We start from the raw sequence: 17639 nt of genomic DNA on the forward strand, positions 1-17639 counted from the left end.
ATTTGTTATGTATTATACACACAAGATGTCTGAAAAGACAAGAGCTAAATTTGTATAGTGTATTAATGAAGTCAGGCAAAAACATGTTCATATAAACTTATGTTAAAAAATATAAGAACAATTTTGTTGACGATTTTTCGAACACTTAAAACTCCAAACTCTAACAAATCATTTTTGGACATATTTATATGAATTTTTTCACTTACTTGACCTTATTAAATAAATTAAATGGCCCCGATTTTTCCGAACATCTTGTATATATTTAATTGTATTATTTTCATAGATGCCTACTTACAATTTTGTCTGGATCGAAATTATGAACCATTTTTAGAGTACATGGATCACAATTACCAAAGGCCAGTTGTAAAGCGATATCTGCATTTAATTCAGTACCAGCATACTGTAATTGATCTTCAGTAATATCAGCTGTGGGCGATTCAATCGTACTTGTTTCCTTTGTAACGGACAAAATACTAATTGATGTTTAAACGTTATATCCGCTAACACGAATGCATCTCTGTACTCTGCTGTCACAACTAACGATTTCATGTTGAGTACAGATCCTAAACGTGTCAATGCCTTAAAAATATAAAATAAAATATAAAATAATAAGACAGAAGTACCACGTGTATAAATTATAACTTTTCATGTTATTGTATATTATGTATTATATAAACAAGCTATTTTTATATTGTCATTAAGTTTTAAATAAACATGCAACAACTCACCTTTGTATGTATTTGTCATCCGTGTTTTTTTGTCAATAAATTTTTGTGCCTTCCTTAAGCCGATGCCAGGCAAGGACGGAAGATAATCACAACCAGATAAAATACAGATGTGACGGAACTTATCCATGTGAAATTGTTCGGAGTGCACGTTCATTGCTAAATGTAATCGATCTTGTTCGATTAAAACTCCGTTTCCATTAAAATCCATTTTAAAAAGTATCTATAACAAAATAAAACAAACTTTCAATATTGCATTTGGCATAATGAAAACAATTATGCTTAAAATTACGTTTGTTTATCTATATGAATAAAATTTTGATTCGAGATTAAACTTGGGATTATAATACATATTAGAGTAGTGAGACATACTAACTCTTTTACATCCAAATAATGTCAAATCACTGTCTTCTGTGATAACAACGTCAGCTATACCAATAATATTCAGGTACGCCAATTGTGCATCCGCTTCGTAAGGAGCCACAATGCAATCAACGTTCTCTTTTTGACAACGTTTAATTAATTCTAATGCAATTTCATGAGTAACGTCTATGGCTCGTTTCAATAAGTTTTTTCCCTCTGCGACTTGGCCCATTTGTATCAATTCCATTGCTTTACGACGATTCATGTTTCTCGAGCTAATAAATAATATATTTATTTACATGTACTATTTATAAATAATCAAGAAATTGATAAAAAAAATTTGAGATCGAAATAATCTTTTATTTTTATGAGATAATTTCAATTTAAATATTTTGTAAATTTGTATTTAAATATGAACTTGTCTCTTCCTACTTACTCACGTCTTTTAATTTCCGTCTGTTCCTTAGCGGGCAATCGTCGACCATCAAACACCAAGATCGGTTTTATTTTATATTGCAAAAGCATGTTTATGTATTTCATACAGTACGAAACGTACCTGTAACATAAGATAAAAAGTATTGATCATTGTTTACCATTTTAAAGGAGAATATCAAAGTGCACGTAACGTAACACAATCACGTACGCATCCGTCGTTTGTCCCATCATCAGTTTCTCGGCGCAAGAAAAGACACCTTTGTGTAACCAACAGTAAGAATCGATCGCGACAGTGCCACCGGAAAATTCTTGGATATTCGTTCTCTTAGAAGACTTCTCCAAGAATGGTAACAAACCGGTAATACCCATTTTTATTAATTAATTCGTCTAATTCAACAACAAACTACACAATAAAACTTATTCTACAATTGCCGCCAGATCTTGGCTTAATTTATACAGTTACTAACAACTCGTGCACATAGAACGTAACCTCGCTTGGCGTGCGGCAGAAGTTAGTTAAGAAATACCACGGTAACCAATCAACGTCTCGCTTGCCGCCACTGGCTGGCGTAGAAAATATCGCCTTGCTGATTGGTTCCTGCTCGCTGCTTGACGCTTGACGCGTCTGAATCAGCCTTTAGATCCAAGTAAACGCAGCTGAATTCAGTTGTAGTATTTAGGTTTGTATAGACATATAACCTCTAACGTGTATTTGATTATATTTTGTTAAGCGCAAGAAGTGAAGCAAAATTCAAACATAAGTTTATGTTTTGATTTATTAAATTTATTATTTTTATCAAACAATTGTTAAGTTCGTATTACTTGCAACAATATAAATATAGGACAAATTGTGTATATACTTGTGTACACAATCTAGCAGAAGGAAGCAAAAATGCTTACAGATGTAAATAAATAAATCAGAAATTAAGTAATTATAAAATAACTAAAAATCCATTATCATACACGCATACACGTATGTTGTGAAGCAATTATTACGTATCACTGTATCATTATGAGTGAGAGTGCAGAAACGCAAAGTAAGGATAGTGCGGTGTCTGTGATAACTGAGCAGGAACGTGAATTGGCTCAAAATGCATTGTTGGAATTTCAAAAAGGCTCCTATGCATCATGTTTGTTATATTTAAATAAATTGGAGAGTCTTCGCCCATGGATCTGAAGGTTACGCATAACAAAGTTGTTGTGGAATATTATAAAAGTGATCTGAAGAAAACTGAATTGATGCAAAAGAGCTTGAATGCAATATGCGGTCAAATATCAACGATGGATTCTAGTGAGGCTATTGACGATGTCGAGAAATGCATCATGAGGTACAACCAAGCTGTCCTGCTGTATCATACTAAGCAATATAACACTGCTCTTCGAGTGATGAATAAATTTTTTGCCTTCATCGAGCCGATGGGTACGTAATAATAATGATTTTTAATATAAAATGGACAATATAATCAGAGTTGAAAAATACTCGTGCTTGTAACGTTACAGTTATTCTTTATAGTAACTCTTATAGCAATTGCATTATTTACTTTTATCTGTAAATGTAATAATAACTTCGTTACATTTTATGAGTAGTAAGTAACTAATTTAAAAATTACTGTTTATTTTATTGTTATTTATGGATTCATCAACAGGAAATAATATTATTATAATAAAATTAATAATATTTAATAATAAATTAATTTTTAATATTTAAAATTAATAATATTTATTTTTAGATTAAATAAAAATAATAAACTACATTTAATCTTGGTTCCTAATCGAAATTCATAAAAAAGTACCACACGTGTTTTTTGTCTATAACTGTACATATGCTGCTACAAAAAGTTTGCAACACCTCTTTTTAGATAAATGTTGGGAATGAGGAGGATTGTGAAAACTAGGAACTGCTATCTTCAATATTGCTGGACTAACGTTATTTTCGTCATTCGACATGCGATATCCGATATTCATGATAACAATAACAATGAAATGACAGAAAATAGTATTTTAATCAAAATATTATTATATTTATAAGTATATTTGGTCTCATATTAAACTACTTAAAAAAATAACGGAAAAAGTAGCAAATATTACTTCTTAAGTAGTGATAACTGTAACTATATTGTATTCACTTTTTAAAATGTATAGTAATTATAACGAGTTATTTTTTTTATAGAGTAACTTTCTCAACTCTGATTATAATCAACAATTATATGTGTTACTTAATAGAATATAAGATAAATTATTATACTATATATATAAAGTATTGACTCCTTAACACCCCTAAATTAACTCGAGGAGTGCTTTATTTGATATCACATTATCATAATGCATCATAATGCATGCGCTCGTATTAACTCGTATGAGATAAAAAATAATTAAACTGAAATGATTTATATATATTTTATGAAAAGATAATTCTTTAACCTGTAAATAAACAATTCAGTTATTGAGTTCTGCTGACATTGCGGATATTTGCTACTACCAGAATAAACAAATTAAACGTTTCAAACGAGTCATTCATCTGGCATCTATACTCATCAAATATATACTGTATATATATACACACACATCAGCAGAACTCAGTAACTAAATTGTTTATTTACAGCAGTGCTCGGAACGATCTGAATATTTCGAGCGATTTTCGAAGTCGACGCCTACTTTCTTCTCCTTACCGCGCGCCCCTAACAGATGAGGGTCCGCGGCCGCTGAGCGTTAGGAGCGGCAAATGAGTGGACCTTACTCCTGAGGACCCTGATTACGTAAATTCTGAAATTAAAAAGACTTTACAAAAAATAAAAGTTTAGTATTAAAAATATAATTTTTCTAATATATTAAAATTATTAGAAACAATTTATATACATATATATATTCTTTTATTATATTAAATTATAATAGATTGATTAAATTAATTTATTATTTATTATGTTAATTGTTATAATTTAATTTAATATAATCTATAGTATAATAATAATAAAAAAATATATAAAATTATAAAAATAAAATATATTCATTTTCAAGTTACGTGGAAATAAAAAAGAATATATATACAGGGTGTCCCATTTTAAATGCCGCAGGCAAAAATCTCGAAAAATATGGGACATACGGAAAAATGTTTCGAACAAAAGTTGCATGGTTTGAAGGGGCCACATGATGAAAATATGTACTTGACCTTGAGTGACCTTTTCAAGGCCAGGTCAATGTGATGGATGTTTTATTAAACGGGACCCCCCTTTTTTATTGTATATTCTTGTAGCTTAGTTCGAGAGCTTTCCAAAACACTACCTACTTTTGTTTTTTGCCCAAGCAGTTCCCAAGATATGAAGCGTCAAAGTTGACATACCGCCGGCATTCGCATTACCCGATGTACACCGCGGGGAGGTTGCTCGGTCGGATTTGTACATCATAGTGGCCCTAAAAAGGGCCGATTTTGTGTATGGGGGTGTGGTAAGCAGTACTAGTACTAGTAACTCCAAATGGAATGCACAGTATTTACTAATAAGCAGAGCTCGGACTTCAGTGCCGCTATCCCCACTTCAGGCTCTCGAGCGCCGCGAGAGACGGTGCTCAAACAATCAAAAAATGTTTCAATTTACGCAACGGTACCTCTCATCTGCTTAGGCCGCTCCACCGGCATAGTCGGCAGTCTCTCGCGGCGCTCGAGAGCCTGAAGTGGGGATAGCGGCACTGAAGTCCGAGCTCTGCTTATTAGTAAATACTGTGCATTCCATTTGAGTTACTAGTACTAGTACTGCTTACCACACCCCCATACACAAAATCGGCCCTTTTTAGGGCCACTATGATGTACAAATCCGACCGAGCAACCTCCCCGCGGTTACATCGGGTAATGCGAATGCCGGCGGTATGTCAACTTTGACGCTTCATATCTTGGGAACTGCTTGGGCAAAAAACAAAAGTAGGTAGTGTTTTGGAAAGCTCTCGAACTAAGCTACAAGAATATACAATAAAAAAGGGGGTCCCATTTAAGAAAATATCCATCACATTGACCTGGCCTTGAAAAGGTCACTCAAGGTCAAGTACATATTTTCATCATGTGGCCTCCTTCAAACCATGCAACTTTTGTTCGAAACATTTTTCCGTATGTCCCATCTTTTTAGAGATTTTTGCCTGCGGCATTTAAAATGGGACACCCTGTATATATATTCTTTTTTATTTCCACGTAACTTGAAAATGAATATATTTTATTTTTTATAATTTTATATATTTTTTTTTATTATTATTATACTATAGATTATATTAAATTAAATTATAACAATTAACATAATAAATAATAAATTAATTTAATCAATCTATTATAATTTAATATAATAAAAGAATATATATATGTATATAAATTGTTTCTAATAATTTTTAATATATTAGAAAAATTATATTTTTAATACTAAACTTTTATTTTTTGTAAAGTCTTTTTAATTTCAGAATTTACGTAATCAGGGTCCTCAGGAGTAAGGTCCACTCATTTGCCGCTCCTAACGCTCAGCGGCCGCGGACCCTCATCTGTTAGGGGCGCGCGGTAAGGAGAAGAAAGTAGGCGTCGACTTCGAAAATCGCTCGAAATATTCAGATCGTTCCGAGCACTGCTGTAAATAAACAATTTAGTTACTGAGTTCTGCTGATGTGTGTGTATATATATACAGTATATATTTGATGAGTATAGATGCCAGATGAATGACTCGTTTGAAACGTTTAATTTTGTTTATTCTGGTAGTAGCAAATATCCGCAATGTCAGCAGAACTCAATAACTGAATTGTTTATTTACAGGTTAAAGAATTATCTTTTCATAAAATATATATAAATCATTTCAGTTTAATTATTTTTTATCTCATACGAGTTAATACGAGCGCATGCATTATGATGCATTATGATAATGTGATATCAAATAAAGCACTCCTCGAGTTAATTTAGGGGTGTTAAGGAGTCAATACTTTATTATATAGTATAATAATTTATCTTATATTCTATTAAGTAACACATATAATTGTTGATTATAATCAGAGTTGAGAAAGTTACTCTATAAAAAAAATAACTCGTTATAATTACTATACATTTTAAAAAGTGAATACAATATAGTTACAGTTATCACTACTTAAGAAGTAATATTTGCTACTTTTTCCGTTATTTTTTTAAGTAGTTTAATATGAGACCAAATTATACTTATAAATATAATAATATTTTGATTAAAATACTATTTTCTGTCATTTCATTGTTATTGTTATCATGAATATCGGATATCGCATGTCGAATGACGAAAATAACGTTAGTCCAGCAATATTGAAGATAGCAGTTCCTAGTTTTCACAATCCTCCTCATTCCCAACATTTATCTAAAAAGAGGTGTTGCAAACTTTTTGTAGCAGCATATGTACAGTTATAGACAAAAAACACGTGTGGTACTTTTTTTATGAATTTCGATTAGGAACCAAGATTAAAATGTAGTTTATTATTTTTATTTAATCTAAAAATAAATATTATTAATTTTAAATATTAAAAATTAATTTATTATTAAATATTATTAATTTTATTATAATAAATATTATTTCCTGTTGATGAATCCATAAAGTAACAATAAAATAAACAGTAATTTTTAAATTAGTTACTTACTACTCATAAAATGTAACGAAGTTATTATTACATTTACAGATAAAAGTAAATAATGCAATTGCTATAAGAGTTACTATAAAGAATAACTGTAACGTTACAAGGCACGAGTTATTTTTCAACTCTGATTATATTGTCCATTTTATATTAAAAATCATTATTATTACGTACCCATCGGCTCGATGAAGGCAAAAAATTTATTCATCACTCGAAGAGCAGTGTTATATTGCTTAGTATGATACAGCAGGACAGCTTGGTTGTACCTCATGATGCATTTCTCGACATCGTCAATAGCCTCACTAGAATCCATCGTTGATATTTGACCGCATATTGCATTCAAGCTCTTTTGCATCAATTCAGTTTTCTTCAGATCACTTTTATAATATTCCACAACACTTTGTTATGCGTAACCTTCAGATCCATGGGCCGAAGACTCTCCAATTTATTTAAATATAACAAACATGATGCATAGGAGCCTTTTTGAAATTCCAACAATGCATTTTGAGCCAATTCACGTTCCTGCTCAGTTATCACAGACACCGCACTATCCTTACTTTGCGTTTCTGCACTCTCACTCATAATGATACAGTGATACGTAATAATTGCTTCACAACATACGTGTATGCGTGTATGATAATGGATTTTTAGTTATTTTATAATTACTTAATTTCTGATTTATTATTTACATCTGTAAGCATTTTTGCTTCCTTCTGCTAGATTGTGTACACAAGTATATACACAATTTGTCCTATATTTATATTGTTGCAAGTAATACGAACTTAACAATTGTTTGATAAAAATAATAAATTTAATAAATCAAAACATAAACTTATGTTTGAATTTTGCTTCACTTCTTGCGCTTAACAAAATATAATCAAATACACGTTAGAGGTTATATGTCTATACAAACCTAAATACTACAACTGAATTCAGCTGCGTTTACTTGGATCTAAAGGCTGATTCAGACGCGTCAAGCGTCAAGCAGCGAGCAGGAACCAATCAGCAAGGCGATATTTTCTACGCCAGCCAGTGGCGGCAAGCGAGACGTTGATTGGTTACCGTGGTATTTCTTAACTAACTTCTGCCGCACGCCAAGCGAGGTTACGTTCTATGTGCACGAGTTGTTAGTAACTGTATAAATTAAGCCAAGATCTGGCGGCAATTGTAGAATAAGTTTATTGTGTAGTTTGTTGTTGAATTAGACGAATTAATTAATAAAAATGGGTATTACCGGTTGTTACCATTCTTGGAGAAGTCTTCTAAGAGAACGAATATCCAAGAATTTTCCGGTGGCACTGTCGCGATCGATTCTTACTGTTGGTTACACAAAGGTGTCTTTTCTTGCGCCGAGAAACTGATGATGGGACAAACGACGGATGCGTACGTGATTGTGTTACGTTACGTGCACTTTGATATTCTCCTTTAAAATGGTAAACAATGATCAATACTTTTTATCTTATGTTACAGGTACGTTTCGTACTGTATGAAATACATAAACATGCTTTTGCAATATAAAATAAAACCGATCTTGGTGTTTGATGGTCGACGATTGCCCGCTAAGGAACAGACGGAAATTAAAAGACGTGAGTAAGTAGGAAGAGACAAGTTCATATTTAAATACAAATTTACAAAATATTTAAATTGAAATTATCTCATAAAAATAAAAGATTATTTCGATCTCAAATTTTTTTTATCAATTTCTTGATTATTTATAAATAGTACATGTAAATAAATATATTATTTATTAGCTCGAGAAACATGAATCGTCGTAAAGCAATGGAATTGATACAAATGGGCCAAGTCGCAGAGGGAAAAAACTTATTGAAACGAGCCATAGACGTTACTCATGAAATTGCATTAGAATTAATTAAACGTTGTCAAAAAGAGAACGTTGATTGCATTGTGGCTCCTTACGAAGCGGATGCACAATTGGCGTACCTGAATATTATTGGTATAGCTGACGTTGTTATCACAGAAGACAGTGATTTGACATTATTTGGATGTAAAAGAGTTAGTATGTCTCACTACTCTAATATGTATTATAATCCCAAGTTTAATCTCGAATCAAAATTTTATTCATATAGATAAACAAACGTAATTTTAAGCATAATTGTTTTCATTATGCCAAATGCAATATTGAAAGTTTGTTTTATTTTGTTATAGATACTTTTTAAAATGGATTTTAATGGAAACGGAGTTTTAATCGAACAAGATCGATTACATTTAGCAATGAACGTGCACTCCGAACAATTTCACATGGATAAGTTCCGTCACATCTGTATTTTATCTGGTTGTGATTATCTTCCGTCCTTGCCTGGCATCGGCTTAAGGAAGGCACAAAAATTTATTGACAAAAACACGGATGACAACATACATAAGGTGAGTTGTTGCATGTTTATTTAAAACTTAATGACAATATAAAAATAGCTTGTTTTATATAATACATAATATACAATAACATGAAAAGTTATAATTTATACACGTGGTACTTCTGTCTTACTTTATTTTATATTTTATTTTATATTTTTAAGGCATTGACACGTTTAGGATCTGTACTCAACATGAAATCGTTAGTTGTGACAGCAGAGTACAGAGATGCATTCGTGTTAGCGGATATAACGTTTAAACATCAATTAGTATTTTGTCCGTTACAAAGGAAACAAGTACGATTGAATCCGCCCACAGCTGATATTACTGAAGATCAATTACAGTATGCTGGTACTGAATTAAATGCAGATATCGCTTTACAACTGGCCTTTGGTAATTGTGATCCATGTACTCTAAAAATGGTTCATAATTTCGATCCAGACAAAATTGTAAGTAGGCATCTATGAAAATAATACAATTAAATATATACAAGATGTTCGGAAAAATCGGGGCCATTTAATTTATTTAATAAGGTCAAGTAAGTGAAAAAATTCATATAAATTATGTCCAAAAATGATTTGTTAGAGTTTGGAGTTTTAAGTGTTCGAAAAATCGTCAACAAAATTGTTCTTATATTTTTTAACATAAGTTTATATGAACATGTTTTTGCCTGACTTCATTAATACACTATACAAATTTAGCTCTTGTCTTTTCAGACATCTTGTGTGTATAATACATAACAAATACATGTAAAATATACAATATTGTATATATTGCACATACAAATATAAAAATATAAAATACGTATTATATCATATAATATTATTAAAAAATACGTCAAAAAGATTTAGAATATTTTACTATACATTATAGGAACGTAAAAGGAAGTGTAATGCTGAAATAGAACAAACATCTATTATTCACACTAGCATTTGGTCCGACAAGTATAAATTAAAAACAGACAATCATAGATATGAGAATACATTAAACTCATCAATCAAAGCTAGAAAAGAGTTATGTATACGAAGAGATTCTCTAAAAAATGAGAACATTTCTTTAAAATATACTAGTCCAACTATACAATGCGACAGATTTTCAGAATATCAAGATTTAGGAAAAAACGCTATTTTGGATATGTATAATTCAAATCAAAATACAAAACTAATTCTCAGCCCCGAAAAACGATCGAAGGAATATTTAACAGAAAATAATGTATCACCAGAATTATTTAAAACAAAAAATCCATTCGTGAAAAGAGTATCCGATCTCACAACCTCGCCGAGTATTTTGTCTCAAGAAAATTGCCGGAAAAGAGGAAGAAACTTAATGCGCGTAAGGCGAACTATCATAGACGAAAACATTATCGTGGAAAGCAAATATTTTTCGAAACATGATAACGAGAAGAGCGATGCACTAAAGTCAGAAAACAACGTTAAAGATTTCAATTTAAAACGTACAAAACGTAATGAGAATTCAACAATGGACGTCTGTGATGCAAGCATGAAACGACAAAAAACATTACAAGATCTGAAAGTATTTTCTGAAATAGAAAATGTCAATGCAAACTTAACGTCAAGAGGCATTGACGATACACCTCCATCGAATCTGAACAAATGTCTGACCAACTCTTATGAAAATATTTCAGAAAGGACGTATTCCAGTAACAGGATAACCGAAATATCGCCAACGCGACATTTCACAACTGTTAATGATAATTGCATTTCTGATAATTTATTGGTATCAAGCTCCGATGTAGAAACCATGCCTGATTTAGCCAATTACGAAAATACCAGCAGTTTACGAGATGATTTATCGAAATGGTCAAATACAAAAGGTTCTCCATCCTTGCATAAAAAAACATTAAAGAAGAAAAGTTCAATGAATTCGGTAAGTGCGGATGTACAATCAAATACTTAATGTTTTTGTCCGATTTCGGCTAATAACTTTTCACACATAGCTGAAATTACACTGAATATCTGTGTTTTCTACGTTGATTGGCCCTGGCTAGAAAATATATTAATCGATGGAAAATATATAATCTTTAATTAATTTCTAATACGTGTAAAACGTCTTTGCTTTAGATTTCGCCTGCCAATTCAGTAACAGGAAAGAAACAATTGCGTCAAAGTAAACAATTAACATCAGTTCCCAGACAACAAAGCTTATTAAGCATGTATGGATTTCACAAAAGGTATTATTAATACAATAGAAACAAGTATGTGAGAGAGAGAGAGAGAGAGAGAGAGAAAGAGAGAGAGATCAATCTTGTGTACATTACATATAATCTTAAAAGTTTCATATAAATTTGTAATTTTCTTTGCAGATCGAGTCTTAAACATTAACTTTAAGGAGCTCCAATATTTTGATTTTTTGTAATTATGTAAGTCAGATAGCATTTTTCTATAATAATATTGAATAAAGATTGTTTTTATAGTCTACAAAATATTGAAAGTAAAACGCAAAAAGCAGGTAAAAGCTTTTATAAAAAGTAAAACTGTGATTCTTATTGTTACTACCAGCGCGTAATCAACATTTATTTAGAATGAGCGTTACGATTGTAAAAAGACACCTGAGTTCTATATCTCTGTATAATTCACTGCCATATACGCATATAAACATCGACTGATTGTGAGCATTAAAACTGTTTTCCGTCTTACTACTGCCACGTATTAATATTTCAATTTTAGGAGTGTACGTTATGTTCCGTTGAATGATCTTATGTGACTCGTTAAGTAGAATTATCTCATCGAAATTTATCTTGAATTTATGATCTCAAACTATTATTATTATACTATTATTATATTATTTTTGAAAATGAGGTTCAGAGAACTTTGTAGCAAATTGAATGTAAAATCTACATATCATCAAGAAAAACAAAATAAGACTACAACTTTTTGTTGGCGATTACATAAATTATACATATTAATTAATGAAGTATATTTTGAAATTCTCATTTTTCTTTCTCTTTCTCTCCCTGTCTTTTCTGCTCCATCATCTCTCCTATATAATTTTTCAAATAATCACGTAAAGAAGTTTGAAATATTTTAATATTAAAAAAAATTACTATAAGTGAGAGTGCATCGAGGCAGTAGGCATAGTATTGTGGTCCCTTCGCACGATTTAATTACTGATTTTTGTCGGAATTACGAATAATTACTGATAACAGTAAACAGAATTAAACATTTCTGACGAGCCGTTCGTCTGGCATCTATTATCTTTATTAACTCAATCCGCTTTATCACTTCACGAGCCTTAGAACCTTCGTTACCAAACACTCTGTACCAATCTTATCTAGTTTCCAATTATTAAAGCAAGCTTCTTTCAAAAAGAATTGTAGTTATATAAAATTTGACTTATATTTGAATAATCTTAAATATTATAGATCGTCAATTTTGTCTAAGCATAAATTGTAAATTTAAACAAACAAAATCTATGATTCTATTTCAAGTAAGTAGAAATAAACTTTGGATCTTAGAAACTTACATCTACGATAAAATAAAATACATCTGTTGGTTTTTGTTCGTTTTGTCCATAAAAGTTGTAAAATTCGATAATTGCGCAAATCATATAAAATAATTTAATAAAGAAAAATTTGATACCACTATCTTATAAAATATTATACAATGTAGATGTACAATAAATATAATTTAAGCGTTAATTTAATAATACAATGTATAAGTATTACAAATAAAGTACATTAATTTTATTAATATGCCATTTTCCACGATTGTTTTGTTTTCAAATTGTTAGATTGTGCATTCTATTTACCTGTTCACCGTGTTCGCTATTTATTATAATATCGAGATAAGATGTATGAAATAAATACTTGATGCACAAGATTTAATTGATATTTGATTGATATTTAACAAAGCTTCAATATGTATTTATAAAATATTATTCTACCTAAATATTTGCATTGTTTATAATAAATAATCAAAATTTAAATTTTGATGAATTTTATGTGTTGAATAGTACCATTACTCTTTAATACTCCTATTGATATATTTTAAAATATTTTATTCGATAATTCGACAAATTATAGTGCAAAAAGTCGTGGAAAAGATTCATTGTAAAACATAATAACTTTAATTTGTTTCTACGAACTAATCTAAGAGAACACAATCGATTGAATAACGCAATCATGATCTATTATGTCTAAATCCATCTTTTTAATCAAGATCTCTTTATATACCGTTTTATTAGAGTTATATTCGTTCTTAAAATAATATGGATAAATAAGATAAATCTAATGTCATGATTTTTAAGACATTTCTGATAAAATGCACCATTAATATTCCTTACAAAATAGCCAATTGAGAATACTCATTTATTTGTAGAATAGTTTTTATCACATATCTTTTTGTATCAAATAATTTTTCTATTATTTTTATCTCGTTACATATTTCAAATAATTAATATAATATTAATATTATGTATAGAAAATCTTTTATTCGCCAGGGAATTCTAAATTCAAATCCATATTTTAAATCGCGATACACTGGCAATATCTGATGGTCGGATAAATTTATTAACTGCATGCCAACAAATTTGTTAGACTAAGATACAGTAATTTTCTCGCTCTAGGAACCTATTTTCAACTACGCGCCAACAAATTCGTTAGTCTTAAAAACGCAGCAATTTCCTATTCCACAACGAATATATTAATCAGTAAAAACAAATTAATTAATATTTATTATATTTAAAATATGGATTTGAATTAATATATGTGTAAAAAGTGTGTGTGTGTGTATATACAGGATGCTTTAAAACGACTGGACTGGCTATATATAATATCAAATTAAAATTAAAAAAATAAATTATACGATGATGTTACACTGAATGTATGAAATGTATTAACACACTTATTTAGAAAATCAGTTTTATCGAATTAACTACTTTTCTTTACTTTATAGGAATTTGTGATCATGTACAAAGTTTATCGATTGCTTTATTGATCTTACCTGGAAGAATGCTCGATGCACGCATATTTAAAAATAATCCAATTTATCCAAGCATTATAAACGAAAGAAATCCCTTTTTAATTTTTTAAATCAAATTACATAAAAAATATTGATAATGTCTACATCTTAGACAACAAATTATTTGGTTAATGAATAATAATTTGTTTCTACTGAATGCAATAATGAAGTAAAGTTTGACAAAAAGTAAACCAAATTTGTTGACTGACTTAACACATAAAAGGAATTATTCAAAACTTTATATCATGCTGTGCTGTACAATGTTTTTACTTGAAAAATTTTAACAATGCTTTATTGCAATAATTAATCTTTTTAACGCTCTAGAAGTACATTATTTCTCTTAGCATTGATTTCATAAATAAAAATCAAAAAAGATAAAATCCAATTATTTTGCATACCGATCTGTTCCCTTCCCTACAAATTAACATCGATGCAACAACAATTTTGGATTTCTTTGTTAAAACGGTTAAACCGAAAACTCCAGTAAAAAATTAAGAATTACTTGTAATAGCAAGATATATCTTTTAATAATATATATAATTACTAGTATTGTAAACTTATATGATCTATACAAAAGAATAAAATTCTATGAATTTATTATGTACAAGAAATATGTTCAAATGTTGCAGTCTAAATAGTTCCATCTATAAAAAGTCTCAAGATGTTTCCAGTTTAATTTTAATATAAACTAATGAATTAATATTAATTGCGAATATAATATACATTTATATGTTGCAAATATGTAGATATTTTTCGCGTAATGTTATAAATTGTTTTATTGTTTTATAAATATATATCTTTATTTGTAATACAGTAAACTTAAAATATCCTCTAAAAAATTATATTATGCAAAACATTGTTAATATAAATATCCTTAGTTAGTTACTCCTTAGTTTATACACATTTTGCATATTTTTAATATTTATCAAAAAACTTAGAAAACCTAGAACATAAATAATTAGAAATTATAGATATAAATTTAATAATCTATTGTTTGTTTGTGTGTATGAACTAGAAATTTTTATTTCAGAGTTTGAAATTTCTTGAAAAAAATTATAGCAAGACGAACACAAAGCTCTACTTTACGATGTGTTTCGTATCCTCAAAGCAACCATTTTTTCGAAGACATAATAATTAGATTAGTGGCACAAGACAAATATCCATTTTGATCATCTTCTCACGTTTAATTAATTTTATATTATTTATTGCATCAATTACATGCCAAAAAACAGTCAACACGAATTCTCCATAACTAAATTTTTGTATTTTCTGATGCCTCCCATGGTCTTTGTATCCGGATATTTTCCCAATTGTCAAGATCTAACTAAATACATAAAATATATCGCAATAAGTACGGATTATAAGAAAGTTATTCAAGTTTTCAAAAACTACAATTTTGTATTGAATTTTATATTAAAATCACAATATCTAATATAGTTATTGTTTACTTAATATATCTATTTTTATTCAACTTATGAAACTTATAAAGCTCTGCAATTGTAACAATATATATATATATATATATATATTTATAGCAATAGCATTACAATTGTAAAAATATTTCAGAAATATTTCTTTTGCATGATTGTGCAAGTATATCAGGCATTTCTTTTATGAAACAATCTACAATAAATGTTATCCTCCTCTCCATAACTTATATAATTAGAACTTTTCTTAAGAAGATCCTGGAATCGTCTGTATTACTGACGGAATAAATGAGTTTTTTAAATAGAACTTTTCCTTGGTTGCGCAGAATGAAAAATCCTTTTGCACAATGAAAACAATCCTTTTGTACGATATCAAGGAACTTATCTTGTGCTCTGTTTTACTCTTGGTCAAGGTTTTTGAAATGCACATATGCTCAAAATTTTTATTCCAATGAAACCTTTTTACAAGATTTCTGAAGTCTCTTTTAAAAGCTTCCTTATATTCTTTCTTTCTGTCTCTTTGTCAATAACTACTCAAACTGCAGAACTTATATATTATAAGCATATTACACCTCATACGAGGCAAGCCACAAGTCGGTAATAAAACTGTAATTTTAATTTTCGAAATGTTTTCCATTTTTGACATTAAGTCCAGATCATTGACAAACATTTTTATGTGTACTGTAATTGTGGAAAAGGATTTGTTGTTTTATGCAACCAAAAAAAAGCTTGATTGGAAGAAAGTTCATAATAAAACAGACGACTTCAGGATAAAATTACATTATTTTGCATACCGTTTTTAATTTTTCATATTCTTTCTCTAAGGTAATTTCGTTTGGTTGTTTCATTTTAATACCTTCTTCCTGTAAGTCCTTACGCAGTATATATTCATTTGTACGTTTATATCTATACCTGAGGATCAATTTAATAAGAAAGCACAAGTCAGATTAATTTGTTACAGTTTCAAATTTGATATACATGTATATTTGTGTATGTATATATATTAACGTAAACCTTAATTACCGTAGTTCCGTAAATTCTCGAAGGCCGAATGATCCGCCAAGGATAAAAATCATAAACGGTATACCATACTGCCAAATTTTAGAACTTGACATTAGATATTTTAATTGATGTTACCACAGAGAAGTGGTCACATGTATCTGTTTCTTTATCAAAATAGCTTCCAACCTCCACTACGGGTTCGATACTTCAATACGGTCACGGTGCAAGAAAGTAAGTGACACGGATCTGCCTGGCCTGTGATTCCTAGTGTCGCCATCTGAACTTTTCTCTCATTTGCCTTTTCTGTTTTCGCTCTCTTTCCAACACATTACTATATCAAAAATTGTACCAGAGAGGAACCTGAGAGCGGCCACGACGCCGTTTACGCCCATATTTTTGCATTGAGAAATTTGAGAAATACAACACCGAATGTAAACTTACATTCCATTTAACATGCACATGATCTTTTGTCATTATGAAATCATGTGCATGTTAAATGGAATGTAAGTTCACATTCAGTGTTGTATTTCTCAAATTTCTCAATGCAAAAATATGGGCGTAAACGGCGGCATGGCCGCTCTCAGGTTCCTCTCTGATTGTACAAAAACAAGCTATCAATAATATATAATATACATAAGATAAATAAGAAATAAAAAAGTTAAGAATATATAAAATAGTACATAACATAACATAAATATAAATTAATAACATTTAATATCCATGGTCCA

General features: G+C 29.8%; 5 protein-coding genes across 7 annotated transcripts; 2 read left to right on the forward strand and 3 right to left on the reverse strand.

The window, feature by feature from the left end:
* Positions 1-193: 193 nt before the first annotated feature.
* LOC113563243 (exonuclease 1-like) lies at positions 194-2024 on the reverse strand. Its single transcript, XM_026974613.1, is given in 6 exon segments — positions 194-435; positions 438-590; positions 744-948; positions 1102-1363; positions 1525-1644; positions 1732-2024. Coding segments are annotated over 6 exon segments (1059 nt in total). The 5' UTR covers positions 1893-2024; the 3' UTR covers positions 194-277.
* Positions 2025-2179: 155 nt separating this feature from the next.
* Positions 2180-3503, forward strand: LOC113563242 (CCR4-NOT transcription complex subunit 10-B-like). Of its 2 annotated transcripts, none has more exons than XM_026974611.1 (2): positions 2180-2943; positions 3024-3109. In XM_026974611.1, exons 1-2 carry the CDS (start codon positions 2691-2693, stop codon positions 3074-3076), a joined length of 306 nt encoding a protein of 101 aa, XP_026830412.1. In that variant the 5' UTR covers positions 2180-2690; the 3' UTR covers positions 3077-3109. The 2 variants fall into 2 exon arrangements, with proteins under 2 accessions (XP_026830412.1, XP_026830413.1); XM_026974612.1 differs by lacking the exon at positions 3024-3109 and adding an exon at positions 3383-3503 and having other exon boundaries at positions 2182-2943.
* A 2968-nt stretch (positions 3504-6471) lies between these two features.
* LOC113563255 (CCR4-NOT transcription complex subunit 10-like) lies at positions 6472-8243 on the reverse strand. Of its 2 annotated transcripts, none has more exons than XM_026974650.1 (2): positions 7308-8219; positions 6472-6862 (listed from the first exon to the last, which is right to left on the reverse strand). In XM_026974650.1, exons 1-2 carry the CDS (start codon positions 7486-7488, stop codon positions 6846-6848), a joined length of 198 nt encoding a protein of 65 aa, XP_026830451.1. In that variant the 5' UTR covers positions 7489-8219; the 3' UTR covers positions 6472-6845. The 2 variants fall into 2 exon arrangements, with proteins under 2 accessions (XP_026830451.1, XP_026830450.1); XM_026974649.1 differs by lacking the exon at positions 6472-6862 and adding an exon at positions 7140-7225 and having other exon boundaries at positions 7308-8243.
* Positions 8244-8246: 3 nt separating this feature from the next.
* Positions 8247-13342, forward strand: LOC113563285 (exonuclease 1-like). The gene is made up of 9 exons (XM_026974698.1): positions 8247-8259; positions 8339-8516; positions 8604-8723; positions 8885-9146; positions 9300-9515; positions 9668-9952; positions 10377-11390; positions 11585-11694; positions 11827-13342. Exons 1-9 carry the CDS (start codon positions 8247-8249, stop codon positions 11843-11845), a joined length of 2217 nt encoding a protein of 738 aa, XP_026830499.1. The 3' UTR covers positions 11846-13342.
* Positions 13343-15641: 2299 nt separating this feature from the next.
* LOC105283947 (cytochrome c oxidase assembly protein COX16 homolog, mitochondrial) lies at positions 15642-17151 on the reverse strand. The gene is made up of 3 exons (XM_026974494.1): positions 16933-17151; positions 16704-16821; positions 15642-15806 (listed from the first exon to the last, which is right to left on the reverse strand). Exons 1-3 carry the CDS (start codon positions 17022-17024, stop codon positions 15735-15737), a joined length of 282 nt encoding a protein of 93 aa, XP_026830295.1. The 5' UTR covers positions 17025-17151; the 3' UTR covers positions 15642-15734.
* Between the last annotated feature and the right edge of the window lie 488 nt (positions 17152-17639).

This window comes from Ooceraea biroi, chromosome 13 (genome assembly GCF_003672135.1).
Source record: "Ooceraea biroi isolate clonal line C1 chromosome 13, Obir_v5.4, whole genome shotgun sequence".
Taxonomy (NCBI): Eukaryota; Metazoa; Arthropoda; class Insecta; order Hymenoptera; family Formicidae; genus Ooceraea; species Ooceraea biroi.